General features: G+C 35.5%; 2 protein-coding genes across 2 annotated transcripts; one reads left to right on the top strand and one right to left on the bottom strand.

The window, feature by feature from the left end:
- Window positions 1-14463: 14463 nt before the first annotated feature.
- LOC121737624 lies at window positions 14464-15334 on the bottom strand. Its single transcript, XM_042129287.1, has one exon. It carries the CDS (start codon window positions 15241-15243, stop codon window positions 14533-14535), a length of 711 nt encoding a protein of 236 aa, XP_041985221.1. The 5' UTR covers window positions 15244-15334; the 3' UTR covers window positions 14464-14532.
- A 4635-nt stretch (window positions 15335-19969) lies between these two features.
- LOC121737623 lies at window positions 19970-21256 on the top strand. Its single transcript, XM_042129286.1, has 3 exons — window positions 19970-20189; window positions 20328-20735; window positions 21122-21256. Exons 1-3 carry the CDS (start codon window positions 19980-19982, stop codon window positions 21254-21256), a joined length of 753 nt encoding a protein of 250 aa, XP_041985220.1. The 5' UTR covers window positions 19970-19979.
- The last annotated feature ends 11 nt before the right edge of the window (window positions 21257-21267 follow it).

The following is a 21267-nucleotide window of genomic DNA, read 5'->3' on the forward strand; positions in this document are numbered from 1 at the left end:
CATCAGGTGGCCCGTTTGCTCGTTTGCCCCCTTATTTCATTAAAAAAAACTTCTATTAAGCCTACCTCTTATAAAAAGGAATTTATTCTAATGAAGATCGAAATTTGTTTTTTTTTATTAGGATGTGCAAACCTAAAGCACCGCAGACTTACAATTTCAAGTTGGCCAACTAAATCGCATAGTCTACCAATAGCTATAGCGACTTATGACTATTTTATTTTCTTATCGGTAATTGAAAGACACTTAAAAAGTAGAAACATCGTTGAAAGAATGACTCTGATAGCTTAAAAATTCACCAAGATATGACAATTCAAATATCTCATAAAAAAGACCTGCCCGAAACGCTCCATACAAAGTGCTACGAAAGTATGACGTCAGTCTTTCGTAGTTTGTACGCATCGGGAGACAACTTTGTTCGACAGGTATATTAAATATTGCGTTTATGAAAGTGGTTTCATAACAAAAGTTGCTTTTAATTGCATAAGTTATCGAATTGTATACAAATATTAAGAAATTTAATTGAAAAAAAAATCGACTTGAATATCGAACAATGAAGGCGCATAACAAAAAAAATACAAATGCTATCAAGCTGAAATTTTGGGAACACTTATTTTTTACCGTGATTTCTTTATTTTATTAACAAAATTCGCTAATCTTTGACCTTGTCATCATCCCTATTGGACACCAATCGTATAAGAACCGCGATTCCTTTCCGATTACCTACAAATTAAAAAGTTGTCCAATTAAATTGTGAAACTACGCAATTTAGTTGTACGATTATCGATATAAATTGTAAGTCTGCGGTCGCTCTGAAGATAATATTATGTATATCTCGCACTTGAAATGCACACAACACTGAAACCTAACGTAAAAGAACGAGCCCTGACTTCTGAATAATTCCTTATTAACAACTTATTTAACTTGAATTAACTTTGTTACAAAAAATGCAGAGAATAAAAAAAAGGCTTTTTCATCTGTAGACTGTAGATGACTCATACAGTATTTTATGTCCATATGGTCCGAGCATACAACGATCTAGTCTAGAGGAACTTGGGACTTGAGAGGGTCTTGGGCCAACCAAGTGCGAGTTTCCTCACAATATTTCCCTTACATCTTACTAATACCTATACAGTTGAAATCTAAAAAACGTCCATTGGAACTTATTTCTAAATATTTATAGCTATTGGTACCACCACCTAGGATTTAATCTGAACACTATCGAGTGTAAATAGCTTGCATCCTTAAAAAAAAAATTAGCACGCCTGCTGCAACTTGGCGGCAATTCGGAGACCGCTGGCCACTCTTTTGTAGTTTTTATGTAAAGTACGTGCCGTCCGTGTGCATTGATGTACAGGCTGGCCGTCAGGTGCCTACCCACCTGTACTATCTTGTTTTGACAGGTGGCTTTTGTCAAAGGATTACAGGGCTTTCAGCCTTATTTTACCTGTAACATAACACTTAAGTACACGCTGTTAGGGTCAAAATCAAACTGTAAGGTGGATCATGGGCTATACTGCCCAGTGCAAATTACACTCTTTGTTTTTCGGATCTATTTAAAGCTTTGCACTTGGCCGTGTGTCGTGTGCTCTTAGCCTATAATTACAATTCTTTTTTTTTTTTAATGCAAATTAAGATAGTTTATCATAGAGCATTGTAGCTATTAGAGAAGTAAGCGAGCATAGAATAATTCAATTAAATATGTAATTGCTTAGATTAATATGTGTTAGTGTGGAATTAGTAGATGAATAAATTAATTGTGATCATTATGGAATGAATAATCACATTTAATACACAAATATAATGTAGAGAAGATATTATTTTAGATTGATATCATAAACTTTAAAATACGTCATATTATTATTATGAAATTATCAGCATAATTATTATTGATTTAGTAAAGGGCATTGAGTAACTTAGTATGAACCTGTGGCGTCATTTTTTTTTCCAGCGGCCAGGGATTAAACCAATACTATTTTGTAGCACTACATTAGAGAAACATATTATATTAATACTAAAAATTGTTCTAAGTAATATCGGAGCTGAGCTACGATTATTTTAGTATATTACAATTCAGCTGTCGTATATATACCGACGCGCTCAGAAAACTTCGATAGGGCGATGCAGGAATGTTAGGCGAATTGTGGGTACCGCCACACCTATATTTTGGAAAAATATATAAACTTCATCATAGTTTTTTTCAATTCTTGTCTCTGGGACTCGGCTGATCTCAGACTGGCCGTTTAAGCATTGTCTAATAGTATCTAAAATTAAATAAAAAAAAAAACAATAATCAATTTTCAATTTGTCAACTTGTTGTCAACAGACTTCAACCATAAATAAAAAGAGTATAATTCGTATGTATAGGCTTGTCACTCAAAAATCTGTCATTTTTCCTAGTAGTAGTGTCGTAGTGTGTGTAACGTTTTATTTGTTAAAAATATATATTATGATAAAAGCATAATTTCAAAATAATATTAGCTCGATGCACTCCTTCACCATATAAACTATAATAACTGTGCGAAATTTCATGCACCTACGTTTCCCGATTTTTCGTAAAAAGGGTTACAAAGTTTTTTCTCTCACGTATTGATATATAGATATAAGAAGATTAGACAAGTTTACTGGTTGCAAGTTGCAAATTATAGGCTTTAGGGAATTTTGAAATAAGACTAACGTTTGAAATAAGAACATAAGATATTAGTTTTTAGCTTTCGTGTACACTCATCTCTCAAACATTCTAATTTTAAAATTGCATTCCAATTTTGAAAGGTTTTTTGTCCGCGGTCTCATTAACATTAACGGCGCAAGCGCTCGCATCCAGGGCTCGCGAAAAAAAAAATAGACGCGGGTATATATCACGACCTATGGACACAATGGATGTCGCTGGATTCCTTCAAAATCTGGACTCATCGATACCGACAAAAAGCCTGACAAAAACCATCCGCCGATTTTTATTTGATGGAATCCAAGCTCATAAGTATGAGAGTCCTCTCGCGAGAAACACTCAAACGCACCGCGTCGGCAAAAATGTGCATAATTGGCCGCCATCTTGAGAAAAAACCCCTCAAAAACTCGACCTCCAAATGTTTCGAAAAAGTGCACCGATACAGGATGCTCCGAAAAAGTTTACCGTAAAATTCCAAAAAAAAATCTAATAAAACAGTTACCCAGGTGGTGGAAAACTGTCGAATCCGATGTTTCAATAAAAACCGTTATCACCTGGTGAAATATTATCCAGGTTAGATGACCATCATGGTGTGCTGTTAAGGTTTTTGTCCCGTGCTTAGGTGACCAGGGTTTTTTAGGGAAACGATTGCTCATCTTACGGCATCGGGAAGCGGCACAAGTGAGAACCCGCTTACACGTTTTTGTTCCTCCATCTTAGGCTGCTGGACCCACTGAGGGTGACAGCAGCTGTAGCAAATATTGCATCCAAAGTTACTTACGGCTACTTGGAATTTTAATTTGACTCACCTGAAAAAAAGAATAAAAATCGCATTTTCTTCTTATCCATACTAAAATTATAAATGCGAAAGTGTGTCTGTCTGTCTGTCTGTTACCTCTTCACGCCCAAACTGCTGAACCGATTTAGCTGAAATTCGGTATGGAGATATGTCTTTGAGTCCCGAGGAAGGACATTGGATACTTTTTATTCCGAAAAAATGTACGGTTCCGGCGCGATCAACGAATTATGAGTTGTGGGCGTCATCTAGTTTATTATTTATTCACTGTGATAGTGAATTTAGCGTTTTTCTTAAATATTGCAGTGCTTACTAGTGGTGTTAAACTACAAAATATTAACAATATACTTAGATTATCTTCAAAAATCCTTATTAATATTCTAAATGTGAAAGCGTGGAAGTTTTTTTACGCTGTCACGCAAAAACTAATTGACGAACCATCATGGAACTTTGTACACATACTCTTGGAGGTATCAGAAGTAACATAGGATACTTTTTATTTAAAAAAAATATTTTTATCGAAAAATAATGTACACGTGGACGCGGACAAAGTCGAGGGTAACACCTAGTAAATTTAATAAAATCATTAAGAAATTCATGACAAAAATTGAGAGTATGATAAAACTTATCAACTTCAATAAGGTACAAATATAATATTTTCATTTTTTTATTATTCCTAAAACCATGAACACAAGTATTTTTAATCAAAAAAAAAATCCAAAAATATCTGTCAAAAAATATAACTCCTGTATATCGATGCATTTCTATAAAGGATTGATTTATTTAAATCGAATAGCTTTCGATCGTGCCCTTGGCCTCGGGCTGCGTTATTTGTTTTTGAATAGCAATTATACTTTATTTTATATTGCATGATCCCTACAAAATACCTAATGTTTCTGCGAAATACGTCTGGTCACCTACGGACCCTTTCCATAAAAATAGTCCAAAATACCTCAATAATGACGTGATTATAATATCCGATATTTTCTTAATTGATCGATCGAATTTCGAAAATGTTTTAATGCTTGTTAAACGAAGGAGTTTGCATAAATTTTTCTGGGACGAACTTTTAAGAGTATGCGTATTGCAACTTTTTTATTATCAGAAAAAATATATTATTATTGTAGAATTCTATATTTAAACTGTCTGAAGTGTTAAAAAAAACTCATTCGGTGTTCTTTTTATGAAATTATAAACATGCAATTGTCCATAATGAAATGGCAAATATTATCAGTTTTACTTGTTAATAATGGAGTATCCGTGCGACATGAAGACATAAAATTAATAGCAAAACTATAAAAAATTCTATATTTGCCGACATGCAAAACATCTGCTCTCAAAAAGCAGAATAAACATAGATATATGCCACTAAAAATCGCACTTCGGAAAAAATGTCATCTGCATACGACAGCTGCCTTATAAAAACTATTTGCTAAAAAGCCTATTGCTTAAATATTTTTTGTTTAATCGTAGCATGTGCCGGCGCTTTGGTAATTTTTTTTTAGTAAAACGCTTTAAATTTTTTTTCGAGATTACTTTTTGATAGCCTTATGTTGCGGTAAATAAAAAAGAAAGTTTGCAATTATAAAATGCTATGTATGTATGTATATTCAGTCATCTCGCTGTTTTGCTTTTATTGACAAAGTACTACATCTATTAATACTGCCAAGATATTCATGAATATCATCAATCGTGGCATAGAGCGTCAACCACGCCATATGACATAATATTTTGTTTGTACCATAAACCTATAATGCCATATATATTATGTCTATGGTTTGTACCCTAATGCTACGGCCCTTAGTTCTGAAAGTTTCGATTTCACTGCTTCTTACAGACGAACGGCACTTATAGTACGTCAAGAAAGTCATGACAGGCGAGAAAATTTTCTAAACGTAATCACGCTTAAAAGGTGTATTTTTTTCTTTGTATTTTCACAGAGAACGCTTATTTCATTTTTATCTCGAATTAATACAGTTCTCATTTTTATTTCATTTAAAAAATTTCCCGCCTGTCATGACTTTCTTGACAGACTATACCAACAGCAGACACAACTGCAGCCGCCTACATCATTCGAACTATTAAATTGTAAATACATCAATTTAATAGTTCGAACATTGTCAAAAATCACTCCAAAAACAACCCCGATTGGAGTTATAAACTGCTCTAGCAACCTCCTCTAACCCATATGCCAGTGAAATTTTCACCCTGTCTTTTTCCTTACATAAGCCTTTACATTAGTTGGGGAGGGGAAGAGGGGAGGGGAAGAGGGGAGAGGGGAGTTCAGGAGTAGCTCCAGCGTGTCAGATTAAGCTTGTATAGGATGGGTGGGTTAATTTTTATTTTACATTGAAATGTCATCAGATCTGTCAGATTAAGATACTGGATGTTTAGTGTACCCCAAAGAAGCTTCCATATAAAGCACTGACGATTCAAAGATTTGGGAAGCCTGTAGGTACATTTTAAAATCGAAAAAAAGTAAAGCTTCATATTTTCCTAACTAAGCTTCGCAGATATATTATTTTGCACTAAACTAAATGATTTAGTCCTTGCTGTCTAAAATATATTTATAATAACTGACTTAAATAACCAATTTTCTGAATATATTTTCTTCTTCAAAACTTTAAAATGGCTGCAGTTTCTGAACCTACCACTAAAATAAAAAACGCTCGTATTTATATTAATCAGTTTTATCTAATGTACAAAACCTACTAAGTCTCCATGACGCTCGAGTGACTACAAAAATAGCACCCTCCCCTCCTTTACTATGTTGTATGTATGTAATTGTAATCTATATTACGTAAGTCACTAATATTATTATTAATGGTTACATCATAATAAGACAATCAGTATCTGATAGTCATTTCTCAAACATACGGCGAGATAAAAAAACTCCATCTGCCAAAACTTTTTTGTCATTAGCCACATGCCAAAATAAAAAAGTTAAAAATGAGAGTTTGGAGGCACGAGCGGATTTTTTCTACACTTTCCTTCATCTCGACGATTATGAACCGAACAATTGTTGATCAAATTAAGAAAAAATCCCCTAAGCACGGCTAGAAATTGTGGATAAGACTTACATAATTGTATTACTATCTGTTCCACACGGCTCCGCCCGCGTAAATGAGTATTAGCAGGAACCGTACATTTTTTTAAGTTTTATATGGAATATTACGCAAAGATTGGAGCAGAGGGCGCTACTAGCACATACAGTAAATAATCCGACATGTTGCACACGTAACACGTCATATTATGTTGACAGAAAAGTAGTCAAACGTTAAACAAAACTTTTTGTTGACTGTCTATGCTGGTGCTGCCTTTCGCGTGAAAACATATACAATAATTATATTATAGTATGTCAAGAAAGTGAAGAAATTAAAAAGTGGCAACATCGTAGTGTCATCCCTTTCAAATCAATCTAAGAAAAAAGGGATAACACTACGATGTTGCCACTTTTTAATTTCTTCACTTTCTTGACGGACTATACATATCTCAAATTATACCAGAATAAACTCATACGGTAGCAACAGAATTAACAAAAATTCCGAACATTACAATCAAGGCGAGCGACATATTGGTTGTGATCTGCAATTAATACAACAAATGTAGTCCAAGGTGTGACATTTGATACAGTTTATCGAGATGATAATTACTTTTAATTCTTGTTGCTTCATTCATATATGGACTAAACATGAGTTCGTGACATACCACGGCTCCTGGTCTTGAAACCTACATCTTATTATACATAATCATATTATAATATTATAAATCCAAGATTGTGTCTGTCTATTTCTATCTATACTAATATTATAATTCGGAAGAGTTTGTTAGTTAATTTGTTTGTATGTTGGAACGCGCTAATCTCAGGAACTACTGGTCCGATTTGAAAAATTATTTTAGTGTTACATAGCCCATTTATGGAGAAAGGCTATAGGCTATATTTTATTACGCTAAGACTAATAGGAGAATATTACTTAAAATTGCTTATTATCACAATAAACTACTGGAGCAATTTTTATGTTATTTAGCACACATGAAGAATAGACCACGTGAAAGGACATAGGTATCTTTTTTTGCGGAAAAATGTACGGTTTCCGTGACATTCCTAAATTACGCGGGCGAAGCCGCGCGAAACATCTAGTTGATAATAATTTAACTGTAATTCTGATTTTGATATAATTTGGTATGTACGCTTGTACTATCAGAGAAGTTAATTCCTAGGCAGATAGGAATTGGCAGACCTAAGTAGTTTGGTCGGGTTACGTCAAATTTTAGTTTGTAAGATTTGTCCTCCCTCCTCATTTTAAAGTATAATGTTAAATTTTTTAAGGCTTGACGTTAGTTTCTCTTTAAAAAAATACAATACATCTCACACAAAACTCCTCTCCAAGTTAAAATCCAAAATTACACAATATTATGTTGTTCGCTATCATGATTAATTTATCGCAACTAAGGTATGTCCACACTGCGCTCGCCGCAAACCGCGGAAGTCCCACAAGCCGCTTCCTGCTGCGTTTTTTGCAAATAATTATTATTTGGCTCGTGTCAGATCAGCTGCGGACTTTTGCTTTTTAGCAATTAATTGTGCAAAAAATGATAGTCTTTGATAGCGTTTGGTGCATCTGGTTTGCATTTTGCTGGAACCGATTATGCTGGGTATGGAGATATTTTGTGACCCGCGACCGCGAAAGGACATAGGATACTTTTTATCCCGGTAAAATGTACGGTTCCCGAGCGATAAACGCATTTTGGTGCAACTTAGTTTCGGGCGTCACGCATCATCTAGTAATGAAATGTTTCTGTTTTGTTAGGGGAAACACAAGACTCGGAACAAATTTTGTTTTTATAAAATAAAACGAGCGAGCAAACGAGCAAACGGGTCACCTGATGGAAAGCAACTTCCGTCGCCCATTGACACTCGCAGCATCAGAAGAGCTGCAGGTGCGTTGCCGGCCTTTTAATAGGGAATAGGATAATAGGGGAGGGTAGGGATGGAAAAGGAAGGGACTAGGGGAGGGGATTGGGCCTCCGGTAAACTCACTCACTCGGTGAAACACAGCGCAAGTGCTGTTTCACGCCGGTTTTCTGTGAGAACGTGGTATTTCTCCGGTCGAGCCGGCCCATTCGTGCCGAAGCATGCCTCTCCTACGCATAAGGTTTGGGCGAGAAGAAGTAACAGACAGACACACTTTGGCATATGTTTAACCGACTTCCAAAAAACGAGGAGGTTATATATTCGGCTGTGGATATTTTTTTTTTATAATACTTATTTGTATGGATTAGTACGGAAAACCTCATTTTCTAGTCGATTAAACATCTAATTGGATCAAATAAATAACAAAATTGACTTAAATGACGTATACAATATACATGGTGTTTCATTTCACTATAAACTATTATGTTTTTTTTTTTAATTTATCGCGAGGGCATTATACGGGATAGCGTTCTGCCAAATGGCGCGGAATGAATAAAAAACTCCGATCTCGTGCTCAGATAATTAAGGATTTTGAGGAATCATTTTATTAGAAAAAAAAAAGTTTCGCTTTACCTGTGTGATATCAAAATTTGAAAAAGATAGGGAGTGTTCCTTTTTATTTATACTAATATTAAATGAGAGAGTTCGTCTGTCTTTATATCTGTGTGTCTGTTTATTATTCCTTCATGTTTACTCTACTAAACTAATTTTTATAAAATTTAACGGGCGTTTTATGCACATCCATACATCCATTATTCCATCTATATATATATAAAACTCAAAGGTGACTGACTGATTGACATCTATCAACGCACAGCCCAAACCACTGGACGGATCGGGCTGAAATTTGGCATGCGCGTAGATGTTATGACGTAGGCATCCGCTAAGAAAGGCTTTTGATAAATTCTAACCCCAAGGGGTTCAAATAGGGGATAAAAGTTTGTATATAATAATACTTCTTAACGCGAGCGAAGCCGCGGGCAAAAGCTCGTACATTATAAATGGGAAAGTGTGTCTGTCTGTCTGTTACCTCTTCACGCCTAAGCCGCTGAACCGCAACCGCAAACCGATTTGCTTGTAGTTCAAAGTTCAAAAAAATTTAATTGTAACAAGTATACTTACATAATTATGAAATTTGGTATGGAGTTAATTTGAGTCCTGAGAAAGGACATAGAATACTTTTTATCCCGAAAAAATGTACGGTTCCCGCGCGATAAACGAATTTTGACGCAACGGAGTTGCGGGCGTCATCTAGCATTTTATGCAAATTACTTTTTAGGTATAATATTATGTACTTTAAAGACCTTAAGAATAGATTGTGTCTTCGTTAACTTACAAGAAAATCATATGTTTGTGTGATATCTAGTGCCCAGATAAATTGTTGCGGTTTGTGGTACGACTAACTATGTATGTTAGGAGGATACACCAGGGGCTAGAGAAATGAAAAAAAAGTACGTGTAATATCTATAGCTGTCTCCCTTACCTCAAGCCTATACCGCAGAACGCGATAGAGACAACTGCAGAAAATCAACGATTCGTTGTCCCCTGATTCCTTCTCCAAAACTTAACCGATTTAAGTACTTTTTTCATTAAACATTAAAGAAAGGCTTGAGCTGTGTTCCTATGTTTTATTTTTTTTGTATAATCTAGCCAAATCTGTTTTCTGGATGTTTTAAGTACAACGGAAAATCTGGCCATTTTTTTGGGATTTTGAACGTTCATATCTTATTTAATAATTAAATTATGAAAAAAAAGAAAACATAGGGATATTGTATTAGTGGCCGTAGATATTCAGGAAAAAAAATATAACTCTACTAGCATTATCCAGGGAGGAAACAGGGGACAACGTTTGTATGGAAAAAAGGGCGGTGTGGACTCCTCTTAATGTAAATGACGTACTTATGTTCAAAAACTAGATTTTTTTTAAATTATTTTAAAAAAAATCTAGATTTTGAACACACAATATGGTCTACAGGAAGAAGTTTTTTCAGTATCCAAATAATCTGGACCATGTGTGAAGCATGATTGAGCGTAATTACACGCAAACAAAAAAAAAACGCAAGATTCAAAAATCTTTTTTTGGAGCACCATGTACATTTTTTTTTCATGCCGGTGCAATGTTACGTCCGTCTAAAAAACCATTCGATCTTCCACTTTTTACGAAACCAAAAGAAATTGGTGTAAAAAATTATTCGCAGATGCTGGCTGTGGAGAACACGCGTGAGTTTTTTGTTGAACCTGTGAGGTCTTGTTGGTTTGTTTAAAACTTTTGTCTACGAAAACTGTTAAAAAAATGTCTAATTAACAATAAATTGTAATGGCTGTCATGATTTTCGAAAATAAGAAAACTATGTTTAGCACCGTGTCGATATTAAGTTATTGGAGTATGTATTTTAATCCAATATTATTATTTATTACATCCAGATAGGAACCTGCCAATAGCGTAGCAGAATACTGACTTTTTAGGGTTTTTAATCAATAATAACAACAGCTGGGTACGGTACCTACTTGATTTTCATTTTCACAAAGTCCTTAATTACTATACAGTAGAGTCCGTTTATAATGACATCGAAAGGAATTGACAAACACGTCCGTCATACAAAGCGTTTTATGAAATGAAATCTTTTTTATGTAAATATGTATGTACTTAAGTATTTTAATACAGAAACATAGTAATTAAATATGTATACATACATATTAAATCAAAATCAAAATTGCACGTAATCAGCACATTATAACACATACAAGTGTATTTTGATTCTCCATTTTCTAATCTGCATATTATTGCACCTTTCTCCTCAATTGTAAATGCTTTACGTCGTTGAGACGACATTTTTTTCACAGTAACAAACGAAAAACAATGCGTGACCTTCAAGCGTCAATTACTTACTGAGATTCAAAACAAAAACGAGCCACTTGCCGAACGTCGTCGGGAATCAACGAACATTACCGGAGGTGTAAAGAATCATGTCGGTCATTATAACCGGACATAATTTATTAAAAATGGGTCATAATAAGCGACATGTCACTGTGAGGGAAGTCATTATATCCGACTTTTTTATAAAGAATTTTATATGAAAACCAAACTTCGTAGTGTAATTACGTCATAATAACCGGTTGGTCAATATAGGCGGAGTCATAATAAACGGATTCTACTGTATTTGTAAGATATTTGTACTTACTTTCATAATTATTAATAAAATTAAAATAAAATAAATATTTACTCCCTCCTCCGGCTCCCATACAAAAAGTGGTTATGGCGTTATGGCGTGGTTAAAGTTAAAGTTAAAGTAATGGTTATAGTTAAATATGGCGTCCTTTAGCTTTAACTTTAACCGTAACTTTTACCGGAGAAATTTACAGATGTCTGTTGCGTTTATTTTCTTTATTGAAGCTACAGGTAACGGGATTGAGGGTATAAAAAATTTAATTATCCGTAAAATCGACAGGAAAAATATAACACTGTAAAACATAGTAAATTTTCAGATATAACGTATGAGCGGAGGTTACTGGTTAGGACGCCATATTTGACTTTAACCAAATATTTAACATTTTGCACTGTAGTTATAGTTAAAGTTACAGTTATAGTTAAAGTTAGTTGGTGCAACCCAACCTTACACTTTTATGTAAGTAAATTAAAAGCACAATGACGTAGATAAAGTTTAATAATAATAAATTAACATACACTGTCAAAATAACTAAAAACTTTATAGTTTTCAACTAACTTATCGTGTTTAAAATTGAAAATATGTATTTATTTAAAAATGCTGCGCGTGCGCATAGCTAGAGCGCCATCTACTAATGCAAGCTTGAACTGATATCATAGATATCAGTTATTTACTTGCCGATCTTGTACTGGTTATCGATTGAATTAGTAATAGCAGAGACCAATAGATGGCGTTATGCGCTATACAGTACACGGTACAGTTTAAAAATTCTTTTAAAAAAATATATTAAAGGATGTTAATAAATCAGTTTACATTAAGGTATTTTTTGGATGGCAATGGTAGTTTTCGAGTTTACTCATTTCGCGTGTACACTTTATTTTGAAATTAGGAACCCCTGATTTAAGTGATGATTTACCGACCTTCTCAAAAATCTTTGAAAAAGCTATGTGCAATAGATTATATAAATTCTTAGAGAAAAATAACATATTGGATGACAGTCAAAATGGTTTCAGGAAAGCTAGATCCACGACTTTAGCTGTATATAAATATGTACAAATGGCACTCCAACATGTTAATGACCAAAAACATGTCATTGGTGTCCTATTGGACATGACAAAAGCTTACGATAAAGTCCAATATGATATATTCTCCTTAAAAAATTACAAGGCTCTGGAATAAGGGGACCGGCATACTCCTGGTTTAAATCATACCTCGAAAATAGAGTTCAAATAGTACAAATAGAGCATTACAACGATAAAACTAACGAAATCACAATAATAAGATCGCGAAAACAGAAAATAAAATGTTCCATCCCACAGGGCAGTGTGCTAGGATGCATATTATTTCTACTATATATAAATGACCTACCTAAAATTTTGAACAGAAAGATAGCTTTACCAATTTTATTTGCAGACGACATATCCATACTTATGACATACGAAAATAATAGTAAATTGAGAACTATACTTCAAGATACGCTAAAAAAATTAATGATTGGCTTCAGGATCACAACTTAGAAATAAACTATAGCAAAACTAAAACTATTCAATTTAGATCATACAAAAAACCCCCTCTCAATATAAATACTACCTTCCAAAATACAAACCTAGAAACAGTAGAAACATTTAATTTACTCGGAATAAACATTGATACACACATAAACTGGAAATCTCACATAGAAAAAACTAAAATAAAACTATCAAAATTTACCTACGCACTATATCATCTAAAACACAGTACGGATACAAAAACAGCTCTTTCAGCATATTATGCATACGCATATTCTTGGTTGAGATACGGAGTTATTTTGTGGGGCAATAGTGTGAATAACAACGAACTATTTATATTACAAAAAAAATGCATCCGAATAATAGCCCAAATAAAAAAACGAGACAGTTGCAGACCATATTTTATAAAATATAACCTTCTAACACTCCCTTCAATATACATCCAGGATATTTGTTTATTTGTTTTTAAAAATAAAGATCATTTCACAAAAATAGAAGAGACTCACAACATCAATACTAGACACAAAAACAAATTACACCTACCCTACTCTAGAATAAAAATGCTTAACGAAAGTCCCTATTATATGTCCGTCAAAATTTACAATAAATTACCAGATTTCCTAAAAAAAGAAAATAAATTACCCTCGTTTAAAAGAAAACTAAACACATATCTAATAAAACACTGCTTCTACTCATTAGAAGAATATTTTAGTATCGATTAGAGTATTTAAAGTTAAGTTCATAAAATATATTAAGTAGGTATTATTAATATTTTATGATAATATAATACCGCTGTAATAATACTAATGTACAAGATAATTTAGTTTAATAATTTAGAATAGCATAAAAATAAGAATATACTTACTTGAATAATAATTATTAAAATTATAATTTTGTAATTGTTTTGCAAACGCCCGAACAAGGCATAAGTTGTATATTTCGGCAATGTATGTTGATTTATATATGTACTTGGTTGCAAATAAAAATTTGAAATTTGAAATTTGAAATTACCGCCATCTATGAGGCATAGGTTGAAGCATGACGCACGTTACTATGGCAACACTGCAGAAGTACATCAGTATATCGCTAGATGGCACTTTAATTGATGACTCAAAAATGACGTCATTTTATGAGTCGAAAAATCTTTTCGAAGTTTAGCCTAATGCTATGAAAAGTTAATTGAAAATACTTGTTGGAATGAATTGTGTTAAACAAGTGCAAAACATTATTTTGCACTTGTTTAACTTCTTATCTGCGCTAAAACCTAAATGCAAGGAAAACTGAAAAGATAAGACGCTAATTATTCAAATTATTTGTTTAACACAGAAATAAAAGTAGTAAAACACGGTTAAAATCATAAAATTTATTAATTACACAGTGATAAGATCTTTGGTTAACAATATTTTAGTATTTCTTATTATTTAATTTTCTTCTTTATCTTTTTCAACCACAGGTAAAGAATCGTAAGTCATCGAATCTTTTAAACTAACTGCACCAGAGTCAGTATTGAAGTTTCTAAACATATCTAACTCACTTTTCAACTGCTGCACTGACTGGACCACCTCATTTTGATAATTCATATTCAGTTTATACAATTGTTCAGAATGCTCTCTTTCTCTCCTTAGTTCATTCTTCAGATGCGTGTCCTTGAATTTTTCGAATTCCGTCATTATTCTCACTTTTGATTCATAAGTGTGCTGCACCATTGAGACTAGCTTGAAGAGTTTTTCAATTACCTTTTCCTTTACCTCCTTAGAGATGTTGGGATCAGACTCCAAGTCAGATTTCGCGTCCAGAGCCAAATCGTTGGCTGACGACGGGAATCCCAAAAGGGACTTTCCGTTCCCATTATTTCTAGCACTTTCAGGTTTCGGCGACTTCTCTTTCTCGACTTTTTTACAAGTGAATGCACCATGTGACACCACTTCCGTAAAGACACCCGAACTTGGTTTATGAGCTTGGTATTCTGCTGTCTTCTTATTCACCTTCTGTTGGAGTTCACTGTTCTTCTCTCTTTTGTCTTCTGTCACGTCAGTCTTTAATACCTCTTCGTGGACAATGCTGGTTTCTTTCGCATCTTTATTGAAGGGGCTTCCCGTACGGTTGGCGAAGTTTGTGATTGCTGGTTTCATTTTATGGATTGTAGAAAGCTTACATAGTCCTCACCTGACAATGCCAGTAACGATACTAACTTAATGAGCGCAGTTATCGCTCCATACTTTTGGCTTCCCGCGTGCCTTTGAATAGTAATGCGTGGGCCATGCAGTTTGCATTGAAAATATTTGTACTAAGCTCATTTAGAAGTATTTTACCTCTGTTAGATTCTTATTCCGTTGATTATTAAGACTATTTATGCCACTTCAAGGTGAGGTTATAACTTATAAGTGAGTAGCGCGGTGGATTTTTGAGGAATGATGTAATACGGACAATCAGCTAATTTAAATAGCACTACGATAACTGTTTTCTGCGTTGTAATTGAAAAGAATGTAGAAAAATTTTTAGTTATTATAATTATGAATTTTATATTTGCTTAGTTGCATAATGCATTTTACTGTACCTTTATTTACGATTTATAAATTTATAATAAAAAAAAATTGAAAAAATTTTGAATTTAGAATTTTCAGTATGAGGATACCAGCGAAAACATGATATTAAGCGAAAAAAAAATGGAAAATAACATAAGTAATTAAGTAATTGTATTTTAATATAATACTGTAGAAAATGATAATTAATTATTTATCTTAAGATAGGTAATTTAGTTTTTTTCGTCTCGTGAAAAATTTAGGTTCCGTGACTTGTTCCACTTCTAAAATAACCGATTCATATTATCTATTTTATTTTTAGCTTGTTTTTGTTCAATTATTTTTGCGATTCTCAAATAACTTCTCAAATAAAACACTACAATAGCGTCTTTCAAACAAGGAAAATACGATTCAAATCGGTGCATTCGTTTAGGAGTTACGATCCCACGGACACACAGACACGTAAAACTTAAAACAATCTATGTTTTTACCAAGAGTTAAAAATATGATATTTATTATTAATAATACCTGCAAACCACCAAAAATCTCTTATTCTGTGTTAAAATACAGAAAACCATAGAAATAATTTACCATGAAGTTTTACGTTTGCTTATTAATTGTACATTTGCTAACAATATAATTTACAAAGCAAAATCTATCTATACAGTGTGTAACAAAAATAAGGTTGGGTTGCACCAACTAACTTTAACTATAACTTGAACCTTAACTACAATGCAAAATGTCAAATCTTTGGTTAAAGTTAAAAATGGACGCCATCAAGACGCCATATTTAACCATAACCATAGAGCTCGACAAGGTTTTGAATGCATGTGGCGAAAAGCGAACTAACGCTGTCATCGTACAAAAATGCCATTTTTGACAGTTCTCCTTTACCAGCAGCGCCGCCACCCACGTTCATTTATAGCCTTGTTGGACTGCTGCTTTGCTGTTGACAGCTGTCATCTGTCAATTTCTGCGGTCAAAGTTAAGGTTAAAGTTAAAGCTAAATTAAGCCTTATCTATAACCATAACTTTATCCATGCCTCTAGTGCAACCCACCCTAAGTGATAATACTTGTGTTCACTGTGAAAGTAGCAATGCTGAAAGACCAATTTTTTTTCACTTTTGTATGGGGAAACTCGTGAGCCGCGACTCGTGACGCTCGGGCTCGTAACTCCCTACCTCCAAAACTACTGAACCGATTTTAATGAAACTTGCACTTCTCCCTAAGTTGAACAATATCTAGTACAACAAAAAAAGAATTACTGAAATCGGAATGGCAGTTCCAGAGATATGCGAACACAAACATAAAAACATACTTACATACATATTAATACATACGTCATACATTCACTTTTGAAAGGCACATTTGTTCAGAAGCTGATATTGATTATAGACTAACATTTACGAAAATTGGGCAGTTCTAAAAATATTACATACATATACTGGTCGAATTGATAACCTCCTTTTTTGATGTTGATTAATAAAAACCGGCCAAGTGCGTGTCGGGCCACGCGCAATATAAAGTTCCGTAGTACCGCTAGTTTTAGATAATTTTTGTATGGTCAATCAATGTACATTGTACATTTATAACGTGTATTTCACTACTAACAACATCATCTCAGTTACTTTCAAAATCAAATGAATTTGCCGACTGTATGGGCGCCGCAGACTCAATCGCACAAAAAGTCTGTCGTCTGCGATCTCCCATAAACTTCGCCGAATACATTTTTTTAGTTGATCGACTATAACTCAAAAACTTATGAAGTTTACTTAGCCGTGATAGTTTTCCTTTTAAATTCAGCATATTTCCTACTCCCGTTAATTTTTTCATATTTCCAGAAGCAACCGTTTAGCTATTAGAAGGGGAGACTGGACACTAACGATTTTTTTAAACTTTAAAACTTAATATTTCACAAAGGGATCCCTAAATCAGAAAATGATTTATGAATACTTACAATATTTTTCAAAAACCTTCCAACGACACCCATGTTTTTTTTTATGAAATAAGGGGGCAAACGAGCAAACGGGTCACCTGATGGAAAGCAACTTCCGTCGCCCATGGACACTAACAGCATCAGAAGAGCTGTAGGTGCGTTGCCGGCCTTTTAAGAGGGAATAGGGTAATAGGGGAGGGTAGGGATGGGAAGGGAAGGGAATAGGGTAGGGGATGTTTCACGCCGGTTTTCTGTGAGAACGTGGTATTTCTCCGGTCGAGCCGGCCCATTCGTGCCGAAGCATGGCTCTCCCACGTGTCCCATGATGAGATGGATGCGAAAAAAATGTGGTAGGAAGTAGAAGAAGTTCATGTTTCGAATTTAGGTCAGAATCTTTGAATTTATAAATGTTATTTAATATATCCTTAAATGTTAACTCAGCTAAGAGAACTTAGCTGAGTTAAAATTTAACGTTAGTAATAAATATTTTTTACAATTTTTAGATTACAATAGGCTTGATGACTATTTTTTTCAGCATATTTCCTACTCCCGTTAATTTTTTCATATTTCCAGAAGCAACCGTTTAGCTATTAGAAGGGGAGACTGGACACTAACGATTTTTTTAAACTTTAAAACTTAATATTTCACAAAGGGATCCCTAAATCAGAAAATGATTTATGAATACTTACAATATTTTTCAAAAACCTTCCAACGACACCCATGTTTTTTTTTATGAAATAAGAGGGCAAGCGAGCAAACGGGTCACCTGATGGAAAGCAAGATTGGGCCTCCGGTAAACTAACTCACTCGGCGAAACACAGCGCAAGCTCTGTTTCACGCCGGTTTTCTGTGAGAACGTGGTATTTATCCGGTCGAGCCGGCCCATTCATGCCGAAGCATGGCTCTCCCACGTATAAAATAAGCCGCCTCCAAAACTTGCTAGCCAAAATTAAAACTAATGTGAGAGAATAGATATTATGCATTTACACACATTTTTCTCGGTCCCACATCTCCCCCCTGCAGCCCACAAGGCGGCGTTATCGCCCAAGTTAGGAAAGGCAGAATGAGAAATTCTCAACGTGGTAGAGCCATGCTTCGGCATGAATTGGTCGGCGCGACCGGATAAATACCACGGTCTCACAGAAAACCGCCGTGAAACAGCGCTTGCGCTGTGTTTCGCCGAGTGAGTGGGTTTACCGGAGGCCCAATCCTCTACCTATTCCCTTCCCTACCCTTCCCTATTCCCTTCCTTACCCTCCCCCTACTCCCTCTTAAAAGGCCGGCAACGGACCTGCAGCTCTTCTGATGCTGCGAGTGTCCATGGGCAACGGAAGTTGCTTTCCATCAGGTGACCCGTTTGCTCGTTTGCCCCCTTATTTCATAAAAAAATGCTGTTCTGTTACTCTCTATTCATTTTTGACATAGAAGCAAACAAAGAAAATTTGAAACATAATTCAGTTAAAGTTACTATTTCAGCGCTGCTACTTTCACAGTGAACTCACTGCAATATGATACTAATATCTCAAAACATAACCATCTTTTTAGAACAGTCGGGTAATAAAGGAACTAGAGTCAATTGCGATGTAGAATACTAAACGTCCTTCGACCTAATATTCGTTTTAATGGAGAAAGTGATTTATGTTCTAACTTCTTCGCGAGTTTGATATGTGAATATCTAAACGGCTCAAACTTATATATCAAATCAAAGTACGGTTCCTGTAGGACATAAATATATTTGGAGTTTCTTTGGTTGATCTTAAGAGATGACTGTTAGTTTTATGGGAAAAAACGAAACATATCACCCATTTTCACGCCAAACATCCATTTAAAGACTTTGACCTTGAAATAAATAACATTGTCTACATCCTAAGATGCATCAAAACAATCAAAAGGTGCAAAGTCAACGGCAACATTATCTCCCAATTGACAAGTTCAAGAACTGCATTAAGCATGCGAGCGACGCGTGCGAGGCGCCTGCTACCCATACCAAATAGATTAGTACGCCATAAAACACCTGTCTCTGCCACACACCAGGAAACGGCCATAAGAGGAACAAGGAAGAACGATCTGGATCACGTCTCCAACGAATTAGGGTATGGTGTCACAAACAACAGAAAAGGCGCTTAGTATGCTCAAGACCAAAACGATCCAAACTCTGCCAATACTGTTCAGACTTAGGACCTTTCGGTACCGATGCTTCTAGGAGGATACGTATCATCAGCTTTCCCTTACACTTAACTCCTCCGCGGCAGAAACGTCGTAACTGCACGATCGGCTCTTACATTCCAAGACAATGCGTACCGGAACCGAAGAGTACGCGCTGAATTTGAAATAGCTGTATATAAGCACAGGGACCTTGTCGAATCTATCACAATTTCGCCAACCGTTGTCCAGTGAGCATCAGAAGACATGGCCGCTTTAAGATTGGTGTTGGCCCTCGCGCTGTTTGGGGCGGCGCTGGCTCAGCCCACGAAAGATGCCTTCTGGAAGGGCACCCCCATGGATGGGATGGTGGAGGAGATGAGGTCAGGATGCGTGGAAGGATCAGACCCGACAGCTTGCATCAAATACAAGGTCATGTCGTTATTGGACAGCATCTTCAAGAAGGACACTTTCCAGGTAATTTTCTGACCAAAATCTTTAATAATATCATCTTTGTGGTTCAGTAGCTGGAGCGTGGCTCTTGGCTTGGAATTTGGGGTTCCGTTTTTATCAAGAAGCATCAATCATTCATTTATTTAACAATTTTTCTTTTAGATCTCAGAAACCGTAGAAGTTACCAAGAACGGCGCCAGCAGCGAAACCGGTCGCTCCTCTGGTGATTTCATGGATTCCATCGAGAATTACATCCAATCCCACGACGTGACGTTCCAGCTGCCTATTGCCGACACCAAGGTGACAGTCAGCCCCAGAAATCTGGAGAACGATGAGTTGAGCCTGAATATTAAGTTCAACAAGGAGGGTGCTCGCTCCGTCGGAGAGGCTCGCAAGGCCAAGCTCAAGAAGATCATTGTACCCATCCTGGTGTTCGTGCTCCTCAAGGCCATGACCCTCATTCCCTTGGCCATCGGTGTCCTTGGACTGAAGGCGTGGAACGCCCTGCAGCTGTCCTTCTTCTCTTTCATCGTGTCGGTCGCTCTGGCCATCTTCCAGCTTTGCAAGAAGGTAAGCTTTCATCCTCATTAGTCCCATATTTACGCAATCATGTCAGCAATGAAATTACTGATTGCTGACTGAATTACATAGCATGAAAAATTTACGTCGATCATAGGTGATATATCCGTCTATACGTTCCTTATCGTTATAGGAACCCATCACCCATTGGTCCATTTTAAGGCACGCTTGCAAAGGCACATGAATTCAGCTGAGCACAAATGCACAACCTTCTAAAACTTTTAGCACAATTTTTTATACAACCCTCTTAAACTAAATCACGTTCGGCACGATTTTTTTAGAAAATTGCACCCTTTTCAGCACCATATAACTTTCCGAAAGGTGATCCTTTCGTACTAACACTAGCTAAGCATCTATTAACGTTGTAGTTTACCCAGATCGCGGCAGATAACAGCCACCCACAAATTGCTGCTCATGGACCCTGGGACGCCGCTTACGCTGCCACCCGCCGCAGGAGAGACGCGGAACCCATGGATCAAGCACAGGAACTCGCTTACAACGCTTACCACTAGAACCTTTAGAA

Source organism: Aricia agestis, chromosome 21 (genome assembly GCF_905147365.1).
Source record: "Aricia agestis chromosome 21, ilAriAges1.1, whole genome shotgun sequence".
Lineage (NCBI taxonomy): Eukaryota > Metazoa > Arthropoda > Insecta > Lepidoptera > Lycaenidae > Aricia > Aricia agestis.

Bases quoted from the DNA above. Each gene is read 5' to 3' on its own strand.
- LOC121737623 (XM_042129286.1), top strand. From the start codon at position 19,980: ATGGCCGCTTTAAGATTGGTGTTGGCCCTCGCGCTGTTTGGGGCGGCG. The intron at 20,190-20,327 runs GTAATTTTCTGA...TTTTTCTTTTAG, and splicing joins TCAAGAAGGACACTTTCCAG to ATCTCAGAAACCGTAGAAGT. The intron at 20,736-21,121 runs GTAAGCTTTCAT...TAGTTTACCCAG, and splicing joins TCTTCCAGCTTTGCAAGAAG to ATCGCGGCAGATAACAGCCA.
- LOC121737624 (XM_042129287.1), bottom strand. From the start codon at position 15,243: ATGAAACCAGCAATCACAAACTTCGCCAACCGTACGGGAAGCCCCTTC.